The 25,477-nt window shown below is 43.1% G+C and overlaps 2 protein-coding genes across 9 annotated transcripts in view; one reads left to right on the top strand and one right to left on the bottom strand.

Moving 5' to 3' along the window:
• NBEA (neurobeachin) overlaps nucleotides 1-25,477 on the bottom strand; it is a 441,541-nt gene that overhangs the window by 143,446 nt on the left and 272,618 nt on the right. For all 8 annotated transcript variants that reach the window (XM_060770825.2, XM_060770827.2, XM_060770830.2 and 5 more), the window contains one exon: nucleotides 22,165-22,301. In XM_060770825.2, coding sequence (XP_060626808.2) covers nucleotides 22,165-22,301 — 137 coding nt within the window. The remainder of the gene's footprint in view (nucleotides 1-22,164; nucleotides 22,302-25,477) is intronic.
• Nucleotides 14,102-17,191, top strand: MAB21L1 (mab-21 like 1). Its single transcript, XM_060770833.2, has one exon. It carries the CDS (start codon nucleotides 15,616-15,618, stop codon nucleotides 16,693-16,695), a length of 1,080 nt encoding a protein of 359 aa, XP_060626816.1. The 5' UTR covers nucleotides 14,102-15,615; the 3' UTR covers nucleotides 16,696-17,191.

Below are 25,477 nucleotides of genomic sequence, written 5' to 3'. Positions count from 1 at the left end.
AGACAATGAAATGTGATCTTCTTGGGTATATCAGTCATCAATACCTAGCAGCAACTTTGATTACTGAATTTGAAACACATTTATGTGTCTTTTATTATTTTAATGTTTTTTATTAATTTCTTTCTGATATGATTCAACCTCATAGTTCCTTGCATTTAGAACTATTAACTAGTATCTCCATTAAGACAGACATTTTACATCAATTGTTAAACATTCTAAAAGAAATTCTAGAATTTTTATATTCTGCAGTTATTTTCTTCAAGTTTAGAAATGTAAGTTATTATCAAAGTTCAAGTAAAGTAACTAAGAGTTACAGAAACATTTACATGTACAACAAATGTTAAAAAATATGTTCAGCTCATAGTCCAATATGGTGCCAACTTGTGATCTGCACATATGGTGAATTGTTTTCTTTAGGCTAAGGCCAACGGAGATATCTGTCATAAACTATTTACTATAAGGTAGCGCAGAATGTCATCCCATACTAAGAACAGTGCTTATGTCTATAGCATGCATGTTAAGTGTGAATTCTGGTAATGATAAAGCAGCATATGTTGAGGAACTTCACAAAATGGAGTCTGTCTGCATGTGGGAGATCTGGACATATTAAGTCAATATCTATTCCCTTTATTACTGTTTTTCACTCTTCTGTTGCAACATGACAACACATTCAAAATGCAGGATTTAATACAGTGCAAAACTAGAAGAAAAGTTAAAAATGGATAATCAGCCCTAGCTCTGATCTAAGTAAATCACCTCAGTGATGACACTAAACATTAAGGATGAATGAAAAAGGTGGGGATAGTATTGAGGTGGGGAGAGTGTAGTGGTTGGTCAGATGTTTCTGCTTTTCAAAGGCAGTAGATAAAGTATAATTTGCTGATGCTAAGAGGTGTTCAACAATGGCATATTCTACCTCGGAGTGTGATGGTGTCTCCTTCTCTGGAGGTTTCTTAAACAGAGGCTGGATGGTCAGGGGTAGTTGTGCATTCTTACAGGGAAAAGGGTTGGATTGGATGGTCCTTATGGTTTCTTGGTTTCTTCCAACATTATGCTTCTATGATTATGCATTATGCATCTAAACAGCTGTGTAGAAACCTTTTGCAGTCCTTTGTCAAAAGCTTTCATGGCTGGAATCATTGGGTTGTTGTGAATTTTCCTGGCTCTATGGCCATGTTCCAGAAGCAGGAGAGAATACTTCTGAAACATGGCCATAAAGCCCGGAAAACTCACAGCAAACCTTTTGCAGTCTACTTAACCAATCTGAAGCTGTCTAACACATTATAAATCATCTCATTATAATTCCTCCCCTCCAGATTATTTTGCCTATGATGCAAAGTGGTAATTAAATGAGTTGGTTTTTTGGGGGGGAGGGGGGGAGGTATCTACCAACTGTAGAAAATTGTAGATCAATGGTTCTCAACCTGGGGTCCCCAGATGTTTTTGGCCTACAACTCCCAGAAATCCCAGCCAGTTTACCAGCTGAGTTGAAGGCCAAAAAAATCTGGGGACCCCAGGTTGAGAACCACTGCTGTATATGGTGCATGCAGTTAAGAAAATGTAAAGAAAACTAAAAAAAAGTATAGTAATTCATAAATACATAAAATGTATGTACTGAATGTTTTATGTGTTTTAAATATGGTCAAGATATTCAAAGTATTTCCACTTACACATGGCTCCTACAACCCTAACCTGTGAAGGTGGAGGGCTGACAATAGGCCTCATCATATTAGCCAGGCGATGTATCTTGCTTCATTTGGCTTCACTACCAAAATGAGGGGCAGCTGAGGTGAATCAGATGGCCCGCACACTGCTCCCTCAGAGCAAAGATTTCCCCATCACACAGGCACAGAAGTGTGTTGGCTCCATTGAATGCTCCCACTCCAGTTGGAGGAGGGGCCTCCACAGGAAGTTCCTCTATGTTGTGTGATGGGAGGTGTGCCCATTTGTCCTCCAGCTGGAGTGGAAGCATTGTAGGACACTTCCAGAGGAAAGTATGATGAGTTTATTAAACTACAACTTGCTACTGTGATTTTAAAAGGCAGTTACTATGTATGGCTACTTGTCTTTCCCTTGAACCCATTTTGTTGAGTGACTCCTTGTTTCACTGTCTTGACTGAAGAAGAAAGTCACACTATTTTTTGTACAACACTAGTCATAACACTTGTATATGCAGTAGAGTCTCACTTATCCAACCTTCACTCATCCAACATTCTGTATTATCCAACTCTGTCTGCCTTTCGCCAAGATCGACAGCTGTTTCAATACATTACAATGCTTTGGTGCTAAATTCATAAATACAGTAATTACTACAGAATGTTATCATGTACTGAACTGCTTTTTCTGTCAATTTATTGTAAAAACATGATGCTTTGGTGCTTAATTTGTAAAATGATAATGTAATTCAACATTTAATAGGCTTTTAATTAATCCCTCCCTATTATCCAACATTTTTGCTTATCTAACGTTCTGCCAGCCCATTTATGTTGGATAAGCGAGACTCTACTATATAGACATGATATATGTCTGCCATGATGCTGTGAGCTTTCCTTTTATTTTTACACTAACCTTTGACAAAGTAAAATGCAAATATTAAAACATTTTTTCCTGAATGAGAAAGATTCCTCATCGATCCTGGTATTTTCATTTGCCTTTCCAGATCCTACTCAGATTAAATAGCTTAGTTTTTTAAAAAAAAAAAACTGTGGTGCAAAAACGGTGAATAGCATCTGTTTGAAAGGCTTTGGTCAAACCCCGCATAATATCTGTTCAAAAGGCCTTGGATCTAGGACATGATCTTTCAAGCCGTCTGTACTTATGGTGGTAAAATGCTGCACCATCCTTTGCAAACTGCAAAACCTCTGCACCATAGTTACTTGAACTGCATCCTCAAACATAACTGGAGGCAGGGAGACCCTGTATCCTTTTGCATCAAGTGACACACTGGAAAAAGAATCTTTGCATTCACAAATAAACACACGCCTTGACCTGCTCCTTGATTAGCATCCTGAGAAACATGCAAGCATCCCTACTTTCTCCCTAATATGCCCTCTTCTGAAATTGAGACTAATTAATCAAGCAACTATAATGATGATGAATACAGCATAAACTGTTCCCAAGACATTTCAAGAAAAGCACCTGGTTGGAGTGACCCTAAAAGGTCAGTAGACATAATTATCTTTCACACAAGGCAGGATAATTCTTTTTATACCAGATTTGTTTTATGTTTAACAACCCTTGCTCTCAAAATACTTTCCAGCAATTTGCCTAGAACAGAAGTTGGCTGACTAATTTGTAGTTCCTAGGCCTCTTTTAAAGGTATTATATTGACCACTTTCTCATTTTTTTTTACGAGGAGGATGCTTTTTTGTGACACATTGCTTCCACAGTGCAGATACTTCATAGTTTCTGGGATATTCGGGGGTGAATGGCAGCGAGCCATTACTCTCAGGTGTAAAATGGGGTGGGGAGGGGATAGCAATTTTTAAAAAGGAAAAAAGAGAAAAGGATGTGAAACAGCCTCTATAGGAAAGTAAACAACAAGTGTACATAGGTAGTAAAATCCATTAAAAAAATATCCTGCAATAAATTTAAAATGGCAGCTATTTTTGGTAAAGCAGCAAACAAGGGGAAAGGAAATGGAAGGGCAACCAATATCATGAAAATCTGGTGATTCATTAGTCTTAACGAATGAGTCCATTATCTATAGAATGTCAATGAACATAGCTAGAGAAAAACCATAGGTGCTAGCTTAAGATTTCCATAAGACTACATCAGTTTGTTTGAAACAGAGGTTGCAGATAGCTAGAAATAGAAAATGCCTCAAAGTTCATGTTACCACCTGTGTCTCGTTCACTGGATTATACTAATATACAAGCTCAGTGTGAACAGTTACATTATTCAGCCCATAAAAGTGAAAATATGACATTCCATATTTAAACCACACATTGACTTTAAAGTGTCTTTTGGGAAGAGTCTGTTGAGTATTGGCTACATGGATAATCCTAAGTCCCTTCTGCTTCAATGTTAGCATTTGTAGTTGTAAGTTCCCCTCAGATTCATTTGACATCAGAATCATTTTAGCATTAAATAATATTTTCTAAAGAACAGTCTTAAAACATGTCTAGAAAACTTGTTATGGGGAAAGGCCCTTTTAAAAGTAGAATTGATATGGAAGATGATGAATATTTGGTAGAATCTGAATTAGTGATGCTAATGATTATGTCATCCCAATTCAGGAATTATTAGGACCATGAGGCCAAATGAAGATGAGGATGATGAGGAGGGTTTCCTCCCAGCAGCAGAATCTGAGCCTCAGGAAGAGGAACAGCCTGATGTTACTAAGACTGAGTAAGGTCCAGGCCTTTCAGGAATGGAAGCACCTGAGCTGATTCAGGAGGAGGAGGAAGAACAGGCATTGGCTCACCTGCCTGACTCCAGCTCAGATTGGCTGAAATAGAAAATCGCAGCTACAAGGTTTTATCAGAGCTGCATAAAAGGCTGGTGTTAGGAACAGTTGACTGCTGGAAGTAAATGTTGTTTAGTGCAACAGTTGTGAACTCTTGATGCTTTTGTACTTTGAATCAAACTTGTGGATATTGGATTTGTCCTTTGATCCTTGTAAGAAGTTTGGACATTAGACTTGTGCTTTGAACCTTGGACTGTGATTTGGATATCGGAACTGGACTTGTGGTAAACTTACGTGTATTTTGACCTTTTGGAATTGACATTGGAACTTGGCTTGCTGGCTCCTGTTTACTGAATTGCCTGCAGTGTTAAATCCTGGACTGTTTCTGACTACTCTTAGAAGAAAGGCTGCAGACTGCTGGCAGGAATGCTCACAGTGATCCACAATTGTTAAAATGGAAACATTAACTCTATGCAGAGGCCTATGGATTGTCAGAACCAGCCCACTTTAGTACAGCATAGGACACTTCTATATGCCAATACCTGTGCAGGAAACCAATACTCCTCAGTCCCCAAGGATACCTCAGTTCCCATGTACAGGGAAGTCCAGAGGCCATATAACTGCCAGTCTGTTAAGACTACTGAAATACAATAAATCCTTTTTTAAAAGATGCCCCAAGGCTTGTGACATTATGTGAATATGGTTAACATACCTCCTATCAATCACATCAGGGATTTTTTTTCCTATAGACTCTGGACCTTGACTTAGATGAACTTCGGTATGTCTCCAATTTATTAGAACAAAAGGATTTTAAAATAATAATAATGAGGAATAGCAGTATGGAAATGAAGAGTGACAGAGTGCTCTCATATTTGCTTTGAATTATACACTTAATTCATGACACTTCTAAAAATCATATATAGAATGATTTACTCCATTACAACATTTCAGTGATCTATGCATTTAAGAACCTGACAGCATAATCCTATACATGACTACTTAGAAGAAAATTCTAGTGAGTTAATTGCAAATGTACATCCTGGTAAGAGTCTACAAGACTTCACAAAATACTAATGTTTTGAAAGTTCCAAATGACATTCTAGCATTAAAATATCAATTTCAGAATTCTCTGATGCAAATTTTAGATTTCAGTTCAAGAATTTTAAAATGTGCAAAAGAGATTTGCATTTGAAAGCCAGATATCTTATGATGACAAATAACCATTTATATGCTCTTTAATAAGAATTGGGAGATTTCAAATCAGAAATATTTAGGATAATTTGTGAGGATTTAATTTCAAAACTAATGGAAATAATGCTATTTAATTTGAAAGAGCTGTGTAGGTAACTGCAAGTAGCTTGCATCATTACTACCATGTGTGTATGGTACAGTGGGCTCTCAGTATCAAAAACTGTGGATAATCAACCCCCATTATATACAACAGTATGATGAAATGGCAAACAACAAGGTTTGTTTTCTGGATCCCCTCCCCCCCATATTTTCAAGACATGATGGAGAATCGATGGATATGAAGGGTCACCTCTAAATATACTTCTTATAGACTTCTTGCATTGAACAACTGATCTTTTTTATAAGCTTTTGTGTTATATCTGAAACTTATCTGTTTCAAAAGCATTTTGTCATACACCACAATGAGGGCTGGTAGTGGGTTGTGGGGGACTCTGGAGAAGGAGTTCCATAAATATATTTAACATAGTCTAAGGCAGTAGTTCTCAACCTGGGATCCCCAGTTGTTTTTGGCCTACAACTCCCAGAAATCCCAGCCAGTTTACCAGCTGTTAGGATTTCTGGGAGTTGAAGGCCAATAACATCTGATGACCCCAGGTTGAGAAACACTGGTCTAAGGGATCTTCTTTCACATCTACATGATCTTAACAAGTGGAGAGATGCTTCCTCAGATGCACAAATCCCAGTATTAAAAAGAGGCAGCAGGGTTCACAGAGACTAGTAGGAGTCTGATGAAACCTATTGTAATATATTTTAGATGGAGGGGAGGGAAATGTGCAGCCTTCCAGATATTGTTGAAGTCCAGCTTTCTTCAGGATGGCTACCCTAGCTAAGTCTGCTGAAAGTTACACTCCAACATCATCTATTGGGCTTCATAATTCTCTTCTGTGCTTTAGATGTTGTAGAAAAGCTTAGTCCATACCATGGAACAAGCCAACACAGAAGTCTAAACCACAGAAGAGTGAAATGGAAATACTTGAATTTAAGGTCATGAACCTCAAATTTACACCACACTGAAATTTATGGTATTTAATTGCTTGTATGGCATGGATTTCTGTGGGACTTGATTCACTTAATTGTGCTTGGAGGCTATTTGATTGAAATAGCAATATACTTATTTTCAAAGACTGCAACTGGGAGCGCACACTCCTACATCAGAGGTCACTGAATGTGCAGATGGGAGTTCTGTACAAAATGCTTGTGCATACAATAATACAGATACTGATCTGTAGTGTGTGATACTGAAAATTATATGCCTGTGAAATAAAAACCTGTGAGTTTTTGGCTTCTGCATGGTACCATGAATAGTGACTTCAGCTGTTAAAAATGCCAAAATTCTTATTTTGAGTGAAATCAATCGGACTAATAAATAAGCATTTTTAAATGTTCTTAAAGTGGAATCAAAATCTATTTAAACCTCATGCTCTGCAATAACGACTGTGGGTTGTATTGGGAAATGGAAGGACGTTTGATGTGATTAAAAATCCCATATGATAATTTGTGCACACTTATTTTAATATCTATTTGACTTCTGCTACAGTATTTTTCTTTTGTTACACAATACATTTGTGGTCATTTTAAGCTTCATCTTAAACAATGTATTTGAGAAATCTTGTTTGTAAGAGAGATTACTTTAAGCTTTCAAAGCTGTTTATCCAACACATGCTGCCTTATTTTCAAGGTCAGTATTGAATATTTTAGTTGCTTAATCATATACAACATGAAACAGTAATGAGAGTTCTGTTGGATGACCCACTACAGATGCAGTAGATTAAAGAGAGCTAATCCCTTCTGATTCTATAGACCATTCTAGGTTCAGGGGGGAAAAGAGCATTCTTAAAGTAGGATATTTAAAACATCACTGCTGGCCTGCTTAACTAAAACTGGGCATGCTGAGAATGTCTATTTTTGATGCTGTAGAACCAAACTAAACAAATCAGCTCGTGCAGTCCCTTTTTTGCAATCTAAAGGTCTCTGTGTGAATTTATTTCAAAATTGATTCTTCAGATAACAGTGTTTTAAACATTTATACAAGGGGAAAAATGCTAGTTACAAACTCAATAGCTACTGCCAGTAAGTAGACCCACTGAATGAATGTGATTTACACTTGTATTTATTTACTATTCAATAATTGATTCAATGTGTCTACTCTCACTGGGACCAGCAATTGGCTTTGGATGGTAGTTATAAACAGGGCTTTGGGAGCAAGCTTTTGGTTAGTATATTGGAGCTGTGCAATAAGATTACAAAATAACATAACGATGACTTGGATCAGCCCTGGAGTATGATTTGGATTGTGTGATTTTAATTGATGTTTTAATGTTGATGGTTTAATTGTTTTGGATTTCATGCATTTGTTTATTTATTGGTAGCTATATGTATATGTAGCATCGAAGTGTTGCTTTTGTAAGGCCACTCTGAGTCCCCTTGGGGTAAGAAGGGCAGGGTACAAGTGTGATAAATAAATAAACATAGTTGTAAAGCATTCAAACAACACAGTCTAGTAAAATCATAGTATCTAGGTTTACTCTGATACAGCTAATATGTAAGAATGGACATATACAACATGGCACAATCCTATTGATGCCTATTCAGAAGTAAATGCCATTCCTTTCAATGGGGCAGATATGTAAACAGCTGTGAGCCTAAGGCTACTAGTCCCATACTCTAATCTAAGGCTACTAGTCCTATGCTTGACCCTTTTATAGCCTGGTCGCTATACTACTGGCAATTGGTTTTGTTGAGTATTGTTTTGACTGAGTTTTAACCTTGCTGTTTTATACTTCTACATTTTATTGAATTGTGCTTTTATCTGGATTGTCTTATTTAACTATGTCTTTATTTTAATCATGTCATTGCTTTGATGAATTGCTTTGTATTTGTATCTGTGGGCATTCTGTCCCATATGCAAGCCGCCCTGAGTCCCTTCAGAGAGATAGTGGTGGGATATAAGAATAAAGTTGTTGTTGTTGTTGTTCAATTTACCTGGAGCCATTTTCATGGAAGGGCTGAAACTTGAGAAGCCATGTATAGGATAATACTATAAATGATATTTTTCCACTTCTCCACTATGTGGTATTGATTCACACAATGAGGAGGAGGAGGAGGAGGAGGAGGAAGAGAAGGCAGAAGAGGGGGAGGAAGAAGAGGAGGAGAAGGAGGAGGAGGAAGAAGAGGAGGAAGAAGAGGAGGAGGAAGAAGAGAAGGAGGAGGAGGAGGAGGAGGAAGAGGAAGAGGAGGAGGAAGAAGAGGAAAAGGAGGAGGAAGAAGAGGAGGAGGAGGAGGAGAAAATAATAATGCACTGGCCGGATTTATTCTTCCCAGCAATATTGGGCTTGAGGAATAAGGGCTAATGATATTTCTCAGCCAAGTTCCTGCAGGCCCAGGCCCTGGGCACCTTCTGCACTGTATAGCTGGAAAGACTGTCCACAAGTTCACCTTCAATAGAGCTCAACAAAGCTGAAAGCTGCCATTTAAAAAGCCTTTGGAGAAGGCATAAAGGAGTGACTAGAGATCTTTGCCAAATGTGTAAAAAAGGAATGGTGATTATATCCATGTTTGGTTTTAAATGTGTAGACACTGTCCTAACTGTCCTGCATCTTCCCTCTGTAGAGTGTCCTTTCCAAGCACTAGGTCTAATTCAAAAAACACTAACAGATAACATATCACATGTTAAGCAAACGTGGTGTATTGTCTCAAAACCATTTTTTCTCCCTTTATTCCATCCTCTGAAAATTACAGTAATTAAAATAAATTTTAAAAACTTGATTTCCATTTCAATTACATTAGAAAAAAAATATACGCTTGTGCTTATTATTTTAAAAATGCAACCCAATGTATAAATAAGTGTATTTCGTCTTATGTAAAAGGAAAGGGTGGAAGGGCTGACAGGATGATGTACTATGAGAGAGGGGAAATCGTGTTAGAATATCAATGTATTCAATGAGGCTTCAAATCCGCTCCCACAACAGAGCTAAATAATTTAATTAAAAAACCTTAATATTCTGCTTTCCCAGTATATTAAAAATATACAGATATTAAAAATAAAACTTTAAACTCAGAATAGTTATGCACATAATCACTGTTTAGAAAGAAATGTTATTATCAGTATAAATATTTGCACAATGATATCCATTCTAATAAATCTTTTTTTGGCCAGGCTATCAGGAAATTATTCATCATTTTTCAAAAATAAAGTTGCCCGTTCATAACAAAATATTTGCATGGACACATTTTTACACCCTGGAGTAACAAAGGAAAAATGCTGCAAAAACAAAAGCAAAAAATAAAAATAAATAACACTCCATCCCCTTTATATTAATGCTTGAGAACTGTCGTTCCAGGAGAAATGATAAAAATGTATATAGAAGATCCTATAAGACTGTAGACAAGGAGGGCACAAACATTAAGTTACAATCTATGTTACCTTTATATGTACTATTCAAATAGAAGACTGCGACCCCCTAAAGAAAATGTATTATCTGAGAAATGATTATGGAACACTAATAGCTGGAAAGTATTGCACTGTATGTAACAAAAATTAACAAATGTATGTTTATTTGAATAAACAAGTAAATCTTTTTTTTTAAAACCTGGGTAGGACTATATAAAAAGAAAAAAGAAAAAATGACTAAATCTCAGTGATCCAGTCCTTAACTTTTCCCATCCCTTAGATTACTTACACAATAAATGAATTATTAATCAGTATGTCAATACAACTGTTTTCCATATTTTTTTTCTCAAAAACACATTGTATCTCAATATATAATCTATTATAATATATAATCTGTTCAGTTTATATCAGAATTACAAAAGGAAGAGAAATTTTACTATGTATTTTTAACACAGGTGCATAAACTGGGCATGAGAATCACTCCCAAAATAAGCACCTGGGTTTGTACTGTTCCTCCATAATACTGGGTAATTTTCTGACAAGTCAAGAAAGCCTTTGTGAGCATTCAGTTCAATGCAGAACATTTGGGATAAATGGAAAATTAGGTCATTTCCCTTTTTAACAGATAAATATAAATATAAGCTGAAGAAAGTCCAACTTTGGGGTCATTTCATTTTTCAAAATGGCCAAGTCCTCACTGAACTTTGCAAGCACACCAGTTTGAAATTTCCTCAAAGCTTCTGAACACCAACCAAATTTCCTACAACATTTCTAATATGTTCAATTCTGTATCTCATTCTCATCACACTAGAGAACAAAAAATCCACATAAAATCTGGTTTCTGGAGAATTCTGGGGTTTGTAGTTTAGTGAGGACGTTGAAGGCTCCTCCCTTAAACTACAAACCCCAGAATTCTGCAGGAGGCAGAAACCGGATTTTAAGTGGATTTTCTCTCTCTAGTGTGATGGGAAAAATGTTATGGTCATACAGAGTTAACGACCTGTCCTATTTGAGTATCACATTACAATCTGAACCAAAGTGGTTAATTTAAAATTTAACAAAATCAAAACCACTATGTGAGAAACAACCTGCAACGGAATCTGGCTAAGTTTGGATGAAATCAGTGAAATCTGGTCCAGAAGGAAGTCGGAATATCCTAGAGCTTTAATGAAAGTAAAGGCTGAAGGAGAAGGAATGTCAACATCGGAGTGATCCCTGTTGAACTGGGTGGGTTGACAGATCCAGTTGCCGTTCTCTGTGTCGTGATACAGATGAGACACTGAATTACACCGAATAATCTTCGGTAAGCACCTATGAGGTCTACAGGACGCTCTCGCGGATTTGCAGCCCAGCACCCCCAAGTTCAGCGCCGCTGCTTTGAAAGGGGCGGAATTTGCTCTTTCCTACAGAAGGCAGGGGAGTGGAAGGGCTTCCCCGCAGAAGGGAGGAAGAAGGGAAGGAGAGTGGCCATGGAAGGAAGCCAGAGAAGAGCCTTTGTCTCACGGTTAGCTGCGCATCTGCTGCTCAGGAGGAGTGCAAGGGTCTGCTGAGAAAGGGAACTTGTCTGTGGGTTGCTTCAAACGGTGACCTGAATGCTATCTGTTGGGGAGAAGCAAGGCCTCTTTCTTGGGCTCCTGCTCCAACTGCCACAAACACAAGCGCCAGAAGAACAACGCCCTCCTCCTGCAACCCTTCTATTTCATCACACTAGGAAATGAATCCACTTTAAATCCACTTTAAATCCGGTTGCTGCCTCCTGCAGAATTCTGGGGTTTGGGGTTCAGGGAGGAGCCTTTCACAGCCTCACTAAATTACAAACCCCAGAATGCTGCAGGAGGCAAGAACCGGATTTAAAGTGGATTCTTTCTCTAGCAGTTGTCTCAAGTCTCCTCCTTGTAGACCCTCCTCGCCCCTTCCTCTCATAGAATTATAGAGTTGGAAGAGACCTCGTCGACCATTCAGTCCAGCCCCCTGCCAAGAAGCAGGAAAATCGCATTCAGAGCACTCCTGACAGATGGCCATCCAGCTTCTGCTTAAAAGCCTCCAAAGGAGCCTCCACCGCACTCCCAGGGCAGAGAGTTCCACTGCTGAACAGCTCTCACAGTCAGGAAGTTCTTCCTAATGTATTATCGGAGGCTTTCATGACCGGAAGCATTCTCTCCTGACGTTTCACCTGCATCTATGGCAGGCATCCTCAGAGGTTGTGAGGTCTGATGTTCTTCCTAATGTTCAGGGAGAATCACCTTTCCTGTAGTTTGGTGGAATCTCCTTTTGCCTTGACAACCGCCCTCAAAGGGTGCATCTACGCTCTGGAATGAATGCACTTTGACGCCACTTTCACTGCCATACAGAAAGAACGGGGAAAGGTAATGCTGGTGGACAGGAAGAGAGATTTAAAGATGGGCTTAAAAGCAACCTTAAAAACTGTGGCATAGACACCAAGAACTGGGAAGCCCTGCCCCTATGCTGGTGGACAGGAAGAGAGATTTAAAGATGGGCTTAAAAACTGTGGCATAGACACCAAAAACTGGGAAGCCCTGTCCCTTGAGAGCTCTAACTGGAGGTCAGCTGTGACCAGCAGTGCTGCAGAATTCGAAGAGGCACAAACAGAGGGCGAAAGGGAGAAAAATGCCAAGAGGAAGGCAGGTCAAGCCAACCCTGACTGGACCAACTTCCATCTGGAAACCTCACTGTAGGAGAACATGTGGATCAAGAATAGGGCTCCACAGCCACCTACAGACCCACCGCCAAGACACCACATCTGGAAGACAATCATCCTCCAACTAGGAGGGATCAAGATAAGCAATGCTAGGGAATCCCAGGAGTTGTAGTTTGGTGAGCCTACAATAGAGAAGGCGGACTTGTAAAACTCGGTATGCGTATGAAATCGTTGAATCCATCGTTGAACCATCCGACTTCCAGGATTCCAAAGCATGGCAGTTAAACTGGTGTCAAACTGCGCTAATTCGACGGGAGGGATGCGGGATGCTACGAACAGGTAGGAATGCGGGGCTACCAACAGGTGGAGGCGGCCCAGAAGAGAGCAAGAAGCTTTCTCTCCCGGAAGGCAGTGAGAGGGGCCACCGTCTCTCTCTCTCTCTCCCCTTCCGAAGCCTAAGCTTCTCGTCGTTGGGCGGTCCAGGAAAAATGGGACGAGGAGTATCTTCACAAGACCCAGAGTCCGGAGAAGCGTGGAAGGGCTTGGATGCTGCTGGCGGTCCTTCCCCGGCCGCCGGGATATAGTCAGAGTCGGGGCTCAGGGAAGGAGAATCCTCCACCAGACCTCGCAGCAGTCGTTTCCTTTCCTCGCTTCTGTTGTGCTGCTTGGCTCCTGGCAGCCCTCCGTGCTCTCTAGCCCACACGTCGATTTGCAGTGGATCTGCTCCGAAGACACCCACGCAGTTCTTCCAGCCAGAGCGGGGCTTCTTCCGGAGGGAGAAGGTTGTCCACAAAGCTACCCCGAGGCTGAAAGCGCCTTCTTTCTTGACTCCACCGAGGGGACTTGGGCCCTCCAGGTGCTTTGGACTTCAACTTGGGTCTTCCAGGTGTTTTGGACTTCAACTCCCACCATTCCTAACAGCCTCAGGCCTCTTCCTTTTCCCCCTCAGCCGCTTAAGGAAAGGGCCCGAGACTGTTAGGAATGGTGGGAGTTGAAGTCCAAAACACCTGGAGGGCCCAAGTTGGCCCACGCCTACGTTAAAAGTCTTGTAACACTACAACTCCCGGGATTCCATGACATGAAAAGAATCGCAGATACAGTGGCGTCTAACTGCATTAATTCTACCGTGTAGACACACCCCTGTAGGTGCGCTTCAAGCCTCAATAGCACAACGGCGAAGAGAAAGCCTCACTGTTGTCTTCAGGACCGACTGTGTCATCCCCTTGCTTTCCAAGGCTGGAGAGGACCCACTTCACTGTGGAGATCCATGGGGTCGCGGTGGCTTTCTGAAGCCACTCGCGGAAGGAAGGAAGGAAGGAAGGAAGGAAGGAAGGAAGGAAGGAAGGAAGGAAGGAGAGTCCCCAAGCCCCTCCTCGCCCCCTCCCTGAATGTGTGCTTCCTCCTCAGAGTAAATAAAGCGGGAGGAAAGAAAGTAGGGAGAGGAAGCGATGGTATAAACTCTCTTCAGGCCTACCTGAAGGAAGGCGAGCGTGTTCCCCGCGTGAAAGCGGCCTCTCCTGACCGCTGGCCCTCTCGCCTGTTGCCCATTTCTTAAAACCCATCCAGACCTGAAACGCAGCTCACAATACACCATTAAACTGCACGATGAGATACTTATTTCAGTCAGAAGAAAGCTAGATCCTTGTCTAAGTCTCATGGGCAACAAGGCAACACTTTTGCTACTAAGCATGGGGGATGCTGCCTGCCAGACACGCAAACGCAACCTGGACCACTCCCAGAGTTGGCCAACTCAGTAATCTGAGGAGAGATGCCACAACTCCGTCGACGTCCATGGATTCCCACTTGTCCCGGTAGCTCTTCCTGCTCTTCAACTTGGAGGCAGGGATGGCCTTCCTAGAGGGTTTCTATCCCACCTCCCCATGAGTTGTGACTCATCCGGGAAAGCCCTGCCTGCGCTCCCGCAGAAGGGCCCTTCTCCTCCTCCTCCTCCTCCTCCAACTTCTTTCTCCAGGAGCCAAGCGCCTCTCCATCTCCCTTTGCAGAGTCTTGCAGGGTCGAGGGCGACGTCTTCTCTCTCTCTCTCTCTCTCTCTCCCTCCATGGGCGAGCGAGGGCCCCACTTGGCTGCCTTTCGGCCCCGGTGCCTTGGGTGCGTGGCCTGCCTCCTTCTCACCTCTCTTTCCTCTCCTTGCCTCTCCTTTAAGAGAGGGATTAATTAAGCGGCGGCCCAGAGCCCAGCGAGGCGGCCGTGACGAGCCCAGTGGCGATTGGCCGCCCGCCCGCCTGGCCCTGCCTTTATAATTTCCACCCGAGTGCATCTGGGCTCTTAGGCAGGAAGGCAGGCAGGCAGGAGGCTCCTTCGGATAGAGAGAGAGAGAGAGGCGCAGACCCACGCGAGGGAGCGCGCACGCACCTCCACACTCACAGGCGCGCGCCCCAAGAGACACCAGAAAGGCAGGCACAGACTGAGAGAGAGAGAGAGAGAGAGAGAGAGCACTTTCCTCCCAACCCACCAGTGGCAACTTGCAGAAGAAGCACAGTCCCACAAAGCGGGTCAGCTCGGCATCTCCTTGGAGTGGGTTTTGGTGTGGTTTCCCCAACTCTCGACCGACTTCAGTGCCACAGCCAAGCAAGCTGACTTTCTGGGCGAATCCACAGCCAAGCCAGCCTACTTTCTGGGTGAATCCAAGCCTACTTTCTGGGAGAATCCACAGCCAAAGAAGCCTACTTTCTGGGTGAATTCAAGCCTGCTTCCTGGGTGAATCCACAGGCAAGGCAGCCTCCTTTCCGGGCGTGCTTTTGGTGACCCCTCGAGGGTCTCGGAGGGCAGAGGCCCGGCTTGCTTCTCGGCCGCGGTGTGTCCCCCCGCCCGTGCCCGGCCGCCGCCGCGTTGGATCCCAGCGCCTACTGCGAGACTCCGGTCTACAACCCGGATCTCTGTCCCAACATGATCGCGGCGCAGGCCAAGCTGGTGTACCACCTGAACAAGTACTACAACGAGAAGTGCCAGGCGCGGAAGGCGGCCATCGCCAAGACCATCCGCGAGGTGTGCAAGGTGGTGTCGGACGTGCTGAAGGAGGTGGAGGTGCAGGAGCCGCGCTTCATCAGCTCCCTCAACGAGATGGACAACCGCTTCGAGGGCCTGGAGGTGGTCTCGCCCACGGAGTTCGAGGTGGTGCTCTACCTCAACCAGATGGGCGTCTTCAACTTCGTGGACGACGGCTCGCTGCCCGGCTGCGCGGTGCTGAAGCTGAGCGACGGGCGGAAGCGGAGCATGTCGCTCTGGGTGGAGTTCATCACGGCCTCGGGCTACCTGTCGGCGCGGAAGATCCGCTCGCGCTTCCAGACGCTGGTGGCGCAGGCCGTGGACAAGTGCAGCTACCGCGAGGTGGTCAAGATGGTGGCGGACACCAGCGAGGTCAAGCTGCGCGTCCGCGACCGCTACGTGGTGCAGATCACGCCGGCCTTCAAGTGCACGGGCATCTGGCCCCGGAGCGCGGCCCACTGGCCCCTGCCGCACATCCCCTGGCCGGGCCCCAACCGCGTGGCCGAGGTCAAGGCCGAGGGCTTCAACCTGCTCTCCAAGGAGTGCCACTCGCTGGCCGGGAAGCAGAGCTCGGCCGAGAGCGACGCCTGGGTGCTCCAGTTCGCCGAGGCCGAGAACCGGCTCCAGATGGGCGGCTGCCGCAAGAAGTGCCTCTCGCTCCTCAAGACGCTGCGCGACCGGCACCTCGAGCTGCCCGGCCAGCCGCTCAACAACTACCACATGAAGACGCTCGTCTCCTACGAGTGCGAGAAGCACCCGCGCGAGGCCGACTGGGACGAGGCCTGCCTGGGCGACCGCCTCAACGGCATCCTCCTCCAGCTCATCTCCTGCCTCCAGTGCCGCCGATGCCCGCACTACTTCCTGCCCAACCTCGACCTCTTCCAGGGGAAGCCCCACTCCGCCCTCGAGAACGCCGCCAAGCAGACCTGGAGGCTGGCCAGGGAGATCCTCACCAACCCCAAGAGCCTCGAGAAGCTCTAGGCCCAACGAGGAAGGGCCCTCCAGACTCTCCTTTGGCCTCTCCGGCCTGGGAAGGCCAAGCCTCGCCTCTCCACACACACACACACCCGCACCGCTTGGCCGGAAAGGAAAGCCTGGCGCCCTTGGTTTCCCCGCTCGACAAACGGGGCGCCGATTTCCAAACGCCTTTTTGTTTTCCCTTCTTTTGCTTCTCTTGATCACCAATCACCTGGGGAATTAAAAGGCCTGCCTGTCGGGAAAGAAAAGGGTTTGGCTTCGTTTGGAAAAGTCGTGTGTTTTTCCCTCCCCATTCCAAACCCTAGAACTCGCCAGGGCCGGGAAACCTAAAGCGCGCCTTCTTTTTGTTCCTTCGCTTCCTTCCTTCCCTCACTCCTTCACTCCTTCCTTCCTTTCTTCCCTTACTCCTTCCTTCACTCCTTCCTTCCCTCATTCCCTCCTTACTCCCTTTCTTTCCTCCTTCCTTCCTTCCTTCCTTCCTTCACTCCTTCCTTCCCTCCTTCCTCCCTTTCTTTCTGCCTTCCTTCACTCTTTCCTCCCTTTCTTTCCGCCTTCCTTCCTTCACTCCTTCCTCCCTCCTTCACGCCTTCCTTCCCTTCTTCCTTCTCGCCTTCCTTACTTTACACCTTCCTTCCTTCCCTCACAACTTCCTTCCTTCCCTCCTTCCTTCACTCTTTCCTTCCTTCCTTCACTCCTTCCTCCCTCCTTCCTCCCTTTCTTTCCACCTTCCTTCCTTCCCTCATTCTTTCACTCCTTCCTTCCCTCTTCCTTCACTCTTTCCTTCCTTCCTTCACTCTTTCCTTCCTTCCTTCCCTTCTCGCCTTCCTTTCTTTCCGCCTTCCTTCCCTTCCCTCCCTCCCTTCTTCCTCCTCGCTTGAGAAAGGCAATCTCGGCTGCCGTTGAACCTGACTGTGACCCCCACTCTGCCTCGAAGCCAGTCCCCTGGAATATAATTTTTGGAGGCCAGCAATTGTGTGTGTGTGTGTCATGAAAAATAAATAAAAGCTGCCCTCATTTCACGCAAAACACCGCCACCAAACACGCCAAGCCCAGGGGAAGCTCGTTCTCACCCGACATGGACCCTTTTTTAAAAAACAAAACTTTGTATGGAATCTTGTGATCTCACTTTGTCTTTGAAATTGTGGATGTTCTTAGTGTTTTGTGCTTTGGTGCAAAGAAGGTACCTTTTACTATTTTTATTTTGGATACTTCAGGACATTTCCCACGGAAGAAGGTGCCGTTTTGGTTTTGGTTTTTTTGGAAAGGAAAAGGTAGATGCCATGGCGGTGGTCCTTTTGTGAATCTGTCTTTTGAAGTGTCTCCAAAGTTTACATATTTCCCCCTTTTCCTTTCGACTCTATGGCTCGTTCGGTTTCTAACATTCCATAAATATACTTGAAATGTTATTTAAATATATTCAGAAGACATTGGGGGGTTTTGGCTTATATAATTGTGAATATTGGAATTCTATATATTGGGGGGGGGGAAATGCACTTGAAATACACTGGATATTAAGTACCTTTTTTCGTGGCTTAAATTTTTCTGTTGTTGGTTTTTATTTAATGACAAGCTAATAAATAAAGAAAAAGGAAACGAAAGAGGTGGCCAAGCGTTTCAGTGCTGGAGTCAAAGGGGGGGGGGGGGGGTCATTGAGCAACACTTGGGTGGGTCCTGCCTGGCTGGGGAAAAGCCTCCGAGGCTCTGGGCATAGGATTTTATTTTATTTTTTCTGAAGGAGGGGGACATTTGCGAAAAATCGTGTCCTGGGGGTCATCAGCCTCTGCCATTATGGGGTCATTAACGGAGCCGCGTTTCTACAACCGCTAGAAAATACTTCTCCAAAGACTGACTGGAGGGAGGCAGCCTAGGCTGAAAGAAGCCTCTCAAGGCCACCCTGCAAGAGACATCTAGGCTTCGGGAAAAGCGCAGGGTGTTGACACTCTGAGAGGTGGCGGGGAAACAGGCCACAATCCCAAGGAGAAGAGAGAGGCTGCCTTTCCCTTCAGGCAAATAAACCAAGCCGGGGAAAAGGCCAGCGCCAGGGGAAGGCCTTCCTCTGAGCCCCGGCCGGGAGGACTCTGCCAGAGAATGCAGTTTCCAAATACATTTGATGGCAAAGTCAATGGGGCCTTAATCTCGGACCCCATCTCCATGCTAGGACGGTTCCATTACTTTATCTCTCCACTCTCCCAATATACAAACTATTGCCAGAATATAAAATATAAAAGCTAGGTAGATAGATAGATATAAAAGCTAGTAGGTAGGTAGGTAGGTAGGTAGGTAGGTAGATAGATAGATAGATAGATAGATAGCCTCCTTCTCTCGAATATAAAACAGTTCTATCCGCCTGTGGGCCCCAATAGACACACTAACCATTAGATACAGTTTCAAACCAGTACTGAAGGAAGTTGTGCTATAATAATAATATTGTATGTATAGAATTGATAATAATATTAGAATGTAATACAATATAACACTAGTAATAATACAATATAATAAGTATATCACATGTTATATTACTAATGATGTTGCAGTATAGTACAATATATAATACTAATACTAATAATAATATATATATTATATATATATATATAATGCAATTAACATTACATCTTCTATTACTAATGATGTTGCAGTATAGTACAATATATAATACTAATACTAGTAAATAATAATAATACAATAAAATATTACATCTTATATTACTAATGATGTTGCAGTATAGTACACTATATAATACTAATACTACTAGTAGTAATAATAATAGTAGTAATAATACAATAAATAATATATTATATGTTATATTACTAATGTTGCAGTATAATACAATATATAATACTAATATTGTGCTATGCTAAAATATATTATATGGTATGTACATATAATATTGATCATAATATTATAATGTAATACAATCTAATACTCGTAATAATACAATATAATAACATAAGTATTTTACATGTCCCATTACTAATGATGTTGCAGTATAGTAATACTAATATTGTGCTATGCTAATAATACACTATATTGTATGTACACATAATATTCATCATAATATAATACCAAATAATACTAGTAATAATATAATATAATAAGTATATCCCATGTTATATTACTAATGATGTTGCAGTGTAGTACAATATGGTCATTTATAATACTAATATTGTGCTATGCTAATAATATACTATATTGTATGTACATATACTATTGTTCATAATATTATAATATAATACAATCTAATACTAGTAATAATACAATATAATAATATAGTAAGTATTTTACATGTCCTATTACTAATGATGTTGCAGTATACTAATACTAATATTATGCTATGCTAATAATATACTATATTGAATGTACACGTCACATTGATCATAATACTATAATACAATACCAAATAATGCTAGTAATAATACAATATAATAAGTATATTCCATGTTATATAACTAATGATGTTGCAGTATAGTACAATATAATAATATATAATATGAATTAGTGACATAGACAAACAGGTCTCAATGATACTGGCTGCTCCACATGCTCTCCATTAAGTTTAGGCCTAGCATTTAATTCTTTGGGAGGTGCCAAATATTTAGAAAATTTAAATATCCCAAAATTTCACCTTGCTTTCAGTTGGGCCAGATTGAATGCCCTTAAATAATATACTATATTGTATGCACATATAATGTTGATCATAATATTATAATGTAATACAATATAACACTAGTACTAATACACTACAATAACATAAAAAGTATATTACATGTCATATTACTAATGATGTTGCAGTATAGTACAATATAGTAATATATAATACTAATAATGTGCTATGCTACTAATATACTATATTGTATGTTCACATCATATTGATCATATTATAATGCAATGCCATATAATACTAATTATAATGCAATTTAATAAGTATATTATATGTAATAATAATGGATGATATTGCAGTATAGTACAATATACTCATGTATAATACTAATGTTGTGTTTGCTATTAATATACTATAGTGTATGTACACATCATATTGATCATAATATTATAAGGTAATACCATATAATACTACTAATAATACAATATAATAAGTATATTACATGTAATATTATGAATCACATTGCAGTATAGTACAATGTAGTCATATATAATACTAATATTGTGCTACGCTATTCATATACTATATTGTATGTACATATAATATTGGTCATAATATTATAATGTAATACAATATACTACTAATAATACAATTTAATAATATAATAATTAAATCTCCCCTTGCCTTCTTTCCCTATATTTCTCCATGTAGTTGTCCCTTTCTTCTTTTTCTTTTCCTTGTTTTAGTGTAATTATTAAATATATTTCAATAGAAATATCTTTTAAAATAATAATATAACAATTACCGGTTATATATTGCATGTAGTATTACTAATAATATTGCAGTAGAGTGGTATAGCGCAATATAGTGATAAATAATACAAATATTATGCTTTGATAATGATTATTATTGTATATAAACATATAACTTGAAAGCTGCTCTGAGTCCCCTTCAGGGTGAGAGAGGGCGGTGGATAAATATAGGAAATGCAATACATAAATAAGTGGTTTCACTGTGGGGATGATGATTACAGAAGTCATAGGAGAAACCGATTTTGAGGCCCGGATGGAAAGCACAGGGCACTGATGATGTGCATTAATTAAGGGCTTCCTTTCCCGCGATTCTGTGGGAGTTTTGTTTGTCTGCAAACAGTTTGAAAGTGAGTTGCATTCAGTGCTCAGCGTGCCTCTATCTCCAGGCTGGACTTGGGCCCCTTCCACACAGCTGAATAAAATCCCACATTTTCTGCTTTGAATATATGACTGAGATAACCCAGTTCAAAGCAGATATTCTAGGATGTTTTGCCTTGATATTCTGGGTTATAGGGCTGTGTGGGAAGGTTTTGTGGACGGAAAGAAGCCTCCCGCTCCCGGCCTCTTTCCCCCCTTCTCTCCCCAAAACGCGAGGCAGGAAGGGCCTCTCTTCTCTTCCTCCCTTGGTTGGCTTCCTCCTCCTCCTCCTCCTCCTCCTCCTCCTCCTCCTCCTCCTCCTCCTCCTCCTCCTCCTCCTCCTCCCGAGGGCCGCCCCATCATCCCGGCCGCCTGGGTTGGAGAGCGGTCCCCCCAGGGATTGCCCGGCAATTGGCTTAAGCGCTAAATCTGCCCACGTCCCTACAAAGGCCTTCGGGGAGGGGGAGGGGGACGGGGGGGGGAGAGAAGAGACATAAAGATGGCTTTCAAGAAAGAGCGCTCTGGAGTAATCGAGGATTTCGCGTCATTAAGGCGCTCCTGGGCTTTTTAATCAAAGAGGAGCCGAGGGAAAGGAAGGGAGAGAGGAAGGGATTCCTTCCAGGCGCTTTGGAGACCCAAGAGAAAAAAAAAAGAGAGAGAGAGAGAGAGAGCCTTTCCCCCGGTCCCGCCTCTCCCCCAATTCACCTTTGGGTCGATCTTCTTGAAGGCCGGGTCGTCCTCGTCCACCTCGAAGTAGATCTCGGTGGTGGTGATGGAGAGGGTGCCCTTGGCCACCACCACGGGCGCGATCAGCTGTGCCGGCGTGCTCAGCACCACGGGCCCTGCGGAAAGAGAAGAGAGGCAGGCGGGTCAGGCGCGGAGGAAAAGCCCGGAGGAAGCAAAGCAAGGAAAGAAGGAAGCGGGGAGAAGGCTCTGGCCGGAGGACCCCCTCCCTCAAGGCCGCCAGGACAGAGAGAAACTAAAGGAAAGCAGAGCTGAAGTCTAGTTTCACGCGGGCATCAGGACTCAGCTTCCCAACAGTTGGATGACTGTATTGTCGAAGGCTTTCATGGCCGGAATCCCTGGGTTGTTGTAGGGTTTTCGGGCTGGATAGCCATGTTCCAGAAGCATTCTCTCCTGGCCTTTCGCCCACATCGACGGCAGGCATCCTCAGAGGGCGAAACGTCAGGACAGAATGCTTCTAAAACATGGCTACATGGCCCGAAAAACCTACCACAACCCAGTAGGATGACTGCCTTTTGGGTCACTTTTGGGCCCCCTCTACATGGACAATTAATTGGCGCAACCGACATTGGGTTGCCCTGAGTTTTCCAGGCTGTATGGCCATGTCCCAGAAGCATTCTTTCCTGATCTTTCGGCCACAACTACGGCAGGCATCCCCAGAGGTTGAGGGGTCTGTTGGAAACTAGGCAAGCGAGGTTTATATATCTGTGAACTGTCCAAAGTAGGAGAAAGAACTCTTTGTCTGTTTGAATGTTGCAATTGGTCACCTTGTTTAGCATTTAATGGCCTTGCAACTTCAAAGCCTGGCTGATTGCTGCCTTGAATCTATAATTTGCTGATAGACCTGTGCATTGTATATTTTTACCCTATTTCTCCTTCGGCTGCCTCACCCCTATTGTGCTTCAGTATTTATTTTTATATTTTTAATATACTAAACGTACCAAGTTTGTATGGTTTCAAACTACAAGAAAGGAGATCCATCTGAACATTAGAAAGAACTTCCTGACTGTGAGAGTCCTTCAGAGTGTGGTGGAGGCTCCTTCTTTGGAAGGTTTTAAACAGAGAATGGATGGCCATCTGTCGGGGGTGCTTTGAATGCAATTTCCCTGCTTCTTGGCAGGGGGTTGGACTGGATGGCCCATGAGGTCTCTTCCAACTCTATGATTCTATTCTATGAACGGGTGACTTTTATTTTCTGTGCTGGTCTATGACCGAAATAAATGATTTCATTTGCTGCCTGGGGGAATCCTTTGCTGGGAGGTGTTAGCTGGTCCTGATTGCTTCTTGTCTAGAGTACCCCTGCCTTTTGAGTGTTGCTCACAGATACATAAACCTCACTTGCGGCTGAGGGGGAAAAGGAAAGGGCCTGAGGTTGTTCGGAATGGTGGGAGTTGGAGTCCGAAACTCCTAGAGGGCTCAACTTGGCCCAGCCAGGCCTGATTTCAATCCTTTGCCCGCCAGTTCTGTGTTTGTGAAACTAGACTTCAAGGTTCGGCTGCGAACAGCTCTTCTTTCAAAGTGATTACAGTTATTTTACTCTAAACATTTTTTTGGACTTGCAACAAAATCGCGACAAAAAGGCATTCACTCTATTCCGATTTCGGTGGGGCTTCCTTCCTTGTAAAATATGCGCGAAAGAATGACCAGGAAATACCCAATCCCCGTCAAGAGATCTCCAGGCATTTCTAATCCCAGCACAACCACCCTTGTGTCTGCAACCCTGCTGGAACATGGCTATACAGCCCCGAAAACTCAAGAGCAACCCATCCTTGTGTTTACTAGGAAAGCCCGCGGCATTGTTTAGGGTTTAAAGTAGACTCTAGGACAGTGGTTCTCAATCTGGGGTCCCCAGATGTTTTTGGCCTACAACTCCCAGAAATCCCAGCCAATTTACCAGCTGTTAGGATTTCTGGGAGTTGAAGGCCAAAAACATCTGGAGACCCCAGGTTGAGAACCACTGCTCTAGGACTTCAATCCCGGGCGATAGCTCTGCATTGCTTCCCCGCCTCATCCGCAAAGATTGGGATGGAAAGGTGCCCTCCATTCCCTATGCAGAACTCAGCTCAATAATCTTACAACCTCTGAGGATTCCTGCCATAGATGCAGACGAAACGTCAGGAGAGAATGCTTCTGGGACATGGCCATACAGCTCGGAAAACACACAACAATCCAGGGATTCCGGCCATGAAAGCTTTCGCCAATACATCACCCCAATAAACTGAAACGTACTGGGGATCCACGAAGCAGGCCTGTATAGCTTTTTATTTATTATTTAGTACCCACCAGGCGTTGCTGTGGCCAACCTTCCCCCCTCTTTCTTTCCTTCTTTCCTTTTTTCTTTCTTTCCTTCCTTCCTTCCTTCTCTGCATCTTTCCTTCCTTCCCCTCCCTTTTTCTTTCTCTCCTTTCTTCCTTCTCTACCTATTCTTGGACTGCAGCTCCCAGCAGTCCTCCTGATCGATCGATCTATTTACCTACCTATCTCTATCTAATTTATCTATCTGGAGGATTGCTGGGAGTTGCAGTCCAGGAATAGGAACTATGCAGGGATTGGGATGCTCTCAAAGAAATCCAAGGAGAATCAAGTTTGAAGCTTGGAAGCAGTGCATTTGGAGAATCCTCCTCCCCTAAAGCTCCTGCTCTAGGGGATGCTGGGAGCTGTCGTTTTCATACATGCGCTGTTAGGGGTGTAGTGCCCAAATTTCGTGTCAATTCCTCCAGTGGTTTTTGAGTTAAGTCAATCCCACGAACGAACATTACATTTTTATTTATATAGAAGATTGTCAGGAGCGACTTCACGTCGCTTCTGGGGTGAGAGAATTGGCTCTCTGCAAGGACGTTATCCGGGGACTCTCGGGTATTTTGATGTTTGACGATCCTTGTGGGAGGCTTCTCTCATGTCCCCGTATGGGGAGCTGGAGCTGACAATGGGAGCTCACCCGCGCTCTCCCCGATTCGAACCTTCGACCTATTAGTTCTCAGTTCTGCCGGCAGAAGGGTTTAACCCATTGCGCCACTGGGGGCTGCATAGCTAACGAATGGGAAATGCCTAGATACAAGGAGAGAGGGACATCTTCTTTCCCCCTTTAAAGCCCCATTCTATCTCCCTCGGTCTAGGGATGGAGAAGTGATCTGATTCCAAGCCTGAGGCTTCGAGAGTGGGTTTGGATGCTGCTGCGAGGCTGTTCCTGCCTGGCTGCTGAAACCCTTGGCTTCTCTCCTTTGGAGGCTGGGCTTGGCAGGCTGGAGCTGGGCCTGGGCTCACCCTTAGGCCA

The sequence above is a fragment of the Anolis sagrei genome, chromosome 3 (genome assembly GCF_037176765.1).
Source record: "Anolis sagrei isolate rAnoSag1 chromosome 3, rAnoSag1.mat, whole genome shotgun sequence".
NCBI lineage: Eukaryota > Metazoa > Chordata > Lepidosauria > Squamata > Dactyloidae > Anolis > Anolis sagrei.
Note: the sequence above shows the minus strand (reverse complement) of the source record. Positions and strands in the feature narration are given on the sequence as shown.